This window comes from Phalaenopsis equestris, unplaced genomic scaffold (assembly GCF_001263595.1).
Source record: "Phalaenopsis equestris unplaced genomic scaffold, ASM126359v1 Scaffold000084, whole genome shotgun sequence".
NCBI lineage: Eukaryota > Viridiplantae > Streptophyta > Magnoliopsida > Asparagales > Orchidaceae > Phalaenopsis > Phalaenopsis equestris.
In genome coordinates, this window is record NW_018164526.1 from 793431 (window position 1) to 799334 (window position 5904).

At 33.5% G+C, this 5904-nt stretch overlaps 1 protein-coding gene across 1 annotated transcript in view; it reads left to right on the top strand.

Moving 5' to 3' along the window:
• Positions 1-2320: 2320 nt before the first annotated feature.
• LOC110019859 (putative HVA22-like protein g) overlaps positions 2321-5904 on the top strand; it is an 8474-nt gene continuing 4890 nt past the window's right edge. The window contains exons 1-3 of the mRNA XM_020717718.1: positions 2321-2565; positions 2650-2707; positions 2833-2931. Coding sequence (XP_020573377.1) covers positions 2676-2707; positions 2833-2931 — 131 coding nt within the window. The 5' untranslated portion in view covers positions 2321-2565; positions 2650-2675. The remainder of the gene's footprint in view (positions 2566-2649; positions 2708-2832; positions 2932-5904) is intronic.

Here is a 5904-nt window from a genome sequence, read left to right on the forward strand (position 1 = left end):
CGATCGCCAATGGTCGTGACCGCGACCTTACAGTTACGCAAACTACTGCCTACGATTCGCAAAACGACACCGTTCCTCGCCTCTTTTAAGTTGCGACAGAAGAGGAAGAAAATGAAGGGAGCACGGTTCTCTTTCAGATTAAGTCACGATTTTTGGTGTTCTTCTTCGGGCTTCTTTGGGATAGAGGAAGAAAAGTGTAAGCAGTGTGTGCATGCTTGGCAGAAGGAAAAAGAAAGAAGAAGAAGAAGATTGTTCGCCCTTGACTTTTTCTTGGTGGCTTGTCACAGAAGAGAATTTGTGTTAATTTCTCTTGTAAGTTTATATTCTTCAGCATAACTCGGTGTAGAGCTTCTTCAGTGTATCTCTGTGTAGAGAGACAAGAACGGAGAGAGAAGAAGAGATAGCAACGAAGTGAGAGATTCCTCTTATAAGTCGAAACGATCAATTTGTGAAAATTCCTCAAGTATTAAAATCCTCTGCAACTCCGTGGACTTAGGCAATTTGCTGAACCACGTAAATCTGTGTGTTTTGCTGTGTTACTATTTTCTAGTGTGAATTTTTTTCGTTCTATTTTCGCTTTGTCGATCGTTCTCCTGTTTGATTTATATATACACTACATCAGCCGGTATATCTCACAACAATATTGATGTTTTAAAAATAAAAAAATCAAAGTATAGTTTTGAAGCCAAATTCAATCAACCAAATTTATTTGTGTTCATCCCTCACCTTCTTTGAGAGTAATAATAGTTTAAGACATTTGATAAGTCTTGAAAAAAATTCATTGTTTTGCATAAATCTCAAACCACCACACAAATCTTAATCATATTTTTGTGTGAGAAATACTCAAATCAAAATTAAAAATCATTCAAAAGTTTGATTTCAATAAATTTATAGTCAAATGAATGTGTCAACGAGTCGAACACAATGACACCAAATTTTTCCAATTTGAGTCATATCAAGCTCAGATCAAGTCATTAAATTGCTTTTGAAAAATTTGATTGGTTAATTAGAAAGCAAACAAATTTCAAATCGGACAAACTTACAGCTAAATCAAGCGTCTTAATGAAACGAATTCACCAAATTTATGATCACTCAATTCTAACATCGTTAATGCACTTAAATATCAATATAATATTATCAATTTCAGATAATATCTCTGGGTCATCCAATGAAATGATACAAATTCCTTTCTCATCTGAATAAAGGTCTCTCGCATACTTTGTATATGGAGCCCTACTGCCTCCATGAAGTGGGGACTAAGACCGGAGCTTGGAGCTAGAACACAAGGAGAGTCCAGCATTCTACAATGAAGGCTCAATGAATGCCATCCGCTTTTGCATTCGTGGACCATCGCTAACCACCGCTCGTTGGTCGTCATTGACCACTATTAGCCTACCCGTGCTCATTGCAACGAAACCCCTTGCAAAATCATGATATACATTGTCAACGAACGTCGTGGAGTAACAAAACACCCAACACATCAGTGCATCATCTTGAATGTTGTGCAATACCATATTCCGAAGACGGTGTACCAAAACACTCATTTATTTTTTTCAATTTCTCTTCTCTAATATCATCATCTAAATTGTGCCGACTCAACTATAATCATGAATCCAACAAACAACATAAGAGAACATGAGAGCAAAATATTTCAATAATATAAAGAGTTTTAAGTATTTAGATCTAACTAGAATATTACTTGTTCTTTAAATATAATTGATGTGGTATTAAAAATTTAAGTGCTATAAATATAAAAATTAAAATTTAATTATTCAATAAGTAAATACACACCTACTTAATTTAAGTAAAATTATCTATTTTCATGAAGCAATAAAGTCAAATAAAACTTTCTATAAATTTATCAAAATATTTGAAAAGTCATAAAATAGAATTAGCAAAATCTATGATGCTATTGACCGAACAAACTAAACAACATTAAACCGAAAGGAAATTCCACCCCTCCCTCCTTGAAACGGCAAAGGATTGCGACATTTGGACCGCGTTGGACCGACCGAACCTTCCTCCCAGACCGCCGGTTCAACCCTTCAACTAACTTCCCGGGCCCACAACGAACCGGTCTAACTTTCCTAACCCATCAAGCTAAACTCCGCTCGATTAGGCTGCCAACACATAACGGTATATAATGCAAATTAACGAAAATACCCTCCTTCTCTTATCCTTTCACAAACAAGGACCGCCATTTTCGTCAAATGCCGATGTGTAATTTTCAACTTTTACAATGGATGAAAGAGGTTGTAAAATTGTAAATAGATATTTTTGGTTGGTTTCTATATAATTGTTCCTTTTCTTTTCTCTGCAGGCGTCGCGGGGAAGCAACAACTTCGCTTTCCTCACCCTTGACGCCATTGCTCAGCTTCTCCTCTTCAGACTCTACGGAGTTTATATATAAAGAGAGAAATACGGGAATCATTTGCTGTAATTTACAGAATCATCAGAGTATTTCTTGAATCTCTACATTCCCTTCTTCTTCTTCTTCATCATCATCTTCTTCTTCTTCTGCAAAGGCGGATAAAAAACCCTAAAGGATTTCAAGAAATCTTGAAGGTATATACTATTTATCAAGCTTCGTACTTATTTGTTAATACAATTGAGTTTAATGCTGTTTTCCCTCTGTTTTCTTGCCGGCAGATTTGGGAATTGCTGAGATTTGATCGATGTTAGGCGAGTTTGTAACCAGAGTTCTAGTGTGAGCTCTTCGATCTCTTAGATCTAGTTATTTGAGGAAACCATAGTTTATTTTATCTAATTTTGTGAAATCGGATTGAGAAGAGTGGTTGCCGATTGAAAAATATTTGGATTATGTTCTTGCAGATTGGTGCTTGGATATGCATACCCTGGATTTGAATGCTTCAAGCTTATGGAGAGCAGCAGGATTGATGTAGAGCAGCTCTTGTTTTGGTGCCAATACTGGTAATTCATCTTCTCACCTTGATTTGACTTTTACGAATCTTTTCCCACTTCTTCTGGATCCCACTGTGTCGAGAAACAGGAATTAGGGAATCAGGACTAGCTGCAGATAATGATTCGATCTATTTTTCAAACAGTAACGAATTGATCAAATGATGGGAGTAGATTTGATTCACTGCTGTCTTATTTAACAGAAACATTGTCATGAAATCAATAATGATTATATATATTTCTTATTTTTATTTTTTATAGTTTGATGTTCACGTAATAATATTTAACAAACATATTCGGTCGAAATAACTGGATTAGAATTTGGTAGAAAATACATATGAAGCTTGAATTTACTTTGAGATGAGTGTGATCAATGGATAATTAATGTTGCACTCATTTCAAAACAGATCTAATGATCATATTACCCATCATAAACACTCATTGGTCAGTATATTCTGATGCAAATTTTTTTTAGCAAATGGTTGATGAGATGGTATCATTTTTTGGAAAAAATATTCGGTCCGGATAATCTCACTTCCGGATGCCAATCTCAGGCAGCCGCGTCGTCATACACATTATCGACGGCTGATGTGGAGGCCGGTGCTTAGCTGCCAGGACTTGCGGACGTTTGAACGGAGTAGTTTTTTTTATTTTTTGGAGGAAATATTACGTTTGTTATATGTTTGTACGGACGACATGTCAAATTCACAAAGGAATTCGTCTTCTGCACACACATATATATAGTATATGTAATATTTTTTTCATTTTTGGTATTATGACAAAGAATGCACTAATACGGCCAAGCCAACGAGCCTTACATAATGTAGTAGCAACATAAACTTTGCCACATCAAATGATCAACCATAATCTCATAAGCATGTGATTTAACTTTTCAAACAAGAAATGAAGATTTATATGCATACCAGTCAATTATTTTGTATTTGTATATTTAACACTTAAACTTTTGATTTTTACATTTATATCATCTTATCTCCGCATGAAAAACTGTATTTAACTTTTAAAAGTTAAAATAGCGATATTTTTGATGACATATAAAAGATTTAGCTGACATAAATATAAAAAAGTAAATTTTAGGCACAAGTTAAGTAAATACATAAGAATTGAGTGGTGTGCATATAAATGCTTAAGTTTTTTTTTTTCTTTGATCACTTCTTACCTATATGCATAAAATTTGTTTAGAAGGAAAACTTAGAACAGGAAGAAGAGTTTCGTAAGACCCTAATTTCTAAATTAGTCTTAGGTTTGTGCGACTTTTGATCCTGTCAAAGTTGGTGGTGTTTGGCTTTGGTAGTTTGTCAATTTCCACCATTTAATTCAAAGTAAACAATTAAACAATTAATTTGGGGGGCTTTGTTTTCATAACTATAGGGTCGGATTTGAAAAGTTGATTGTGGTCAATTGAAGTGCTGCTTCAAAATTCCTGCTTCTTCATCTACTTTAGATGTCATTTTCAGCTCAAAACTTGTATGACAAGCATTTTGGTAGGGGCAATTACATATATGCTACACAATTCTTGTGTATTTACATATTGAACACTTCACATCTACTTGCATAACATTGAAATCTTGGACATCACATCAAAAATACCAGTTTCGTTATCTTTTTAAAATTAAAATAAAGTTGCTTGGATAGATTTATGATACCAACGTGCTATAAATATAAATATCAAAGTTTGGGCGTTAGATATGTAAATACATAAGAATTGTGTGGTATGTATGTAAATTTCCCAAAACCATTCAAATTAAAAGCTTTTCTCCTCAAAATAAGTCATATGTGGGGGCGTCCCCTCCAGTATTTTAATTGATTTTTCTATCTTAGTTGGAGAAAAATAAATGAATTCATCAAGCTTATTTGTTTTTGTGCGAGGTTTACGGAATTCAGCTTAACTAGGGAAGCTTCGCCGCATTGTTTATTGGCCACCCAATCCACGTCCATTTATAAAAATCAAATTGCAATAATTATAAGGGAGCATTTACATGCCTCTCTCCCAAATCCTATATATTTACATAATTAACACCTAAATTTAATTTTTTATATTTATTTTAACTTTTGAAAATTGAAATGCACTATATTAAAAGTGCAGGGTTTCTTATATGCAAAAATTGAAGTTTATGGGTTAGATATGTAAATTTATAGGAGTTGAGGGGTATGTATCTAAAATTTCCCAATTTTAAAGTTAGACCAACGGTGCTTCAATAATTTGTTGACATCAATTTTAATGAGTGTCTAACACGGGATCCGGTCCTTCACATCCCTTAGCCTAATAGACTGCATCTTTTAATTAAGATTAATTAGTCATAGTGAATTTTTTATAAGAATTTAGTGCTACAATAATATATTAATAATAAATTAAGATGATATTTCTATAAGTTAATGCACCTTATGGGCATGCTACAATATTTTTTTTTTATTGGGCCATTTACATACATGCTACCCAATTCCTATGTATTTACATTTCGAGCACCCGAACTTTGCTTTTTTTATATTTATACCCCCCAATGCCCCAAAACATAAAAAATACCATCATTTCAACTTTTAAAAAGTGAAGCACGCATTTTCATGCATAGGTATGATGGTAAGCATATACAAATTAAAAGTGGGGGTGTTGGATATATAAATACCTAGGAATTGAGTGGTATATGTGTAAATCTTTCTTTTGTATTTTATTTTATTTTATTTTGGTAATTTTCTTAGTAGTGGATAGAGCTGTCAATTTGACTCGTTGTTCATGAACAGTTCCTGTTCAGCTCGTTAAACAACTTTTGTTCGGCTCGTTCGTTAAGCCTAACGAGCCGAACACGAATAAATTTTTAAGCTCAAAATGTAAACGAGCCGAACACGAACAACAGTTTGTTCACTCGTGTTCGACTCAAATTGGCAAAAAAATAAATAAATAAATAAATACATAATAAATATTTATAAAATTAAATATTATAACCTATAATGAATTAAAATTTTTAAAAA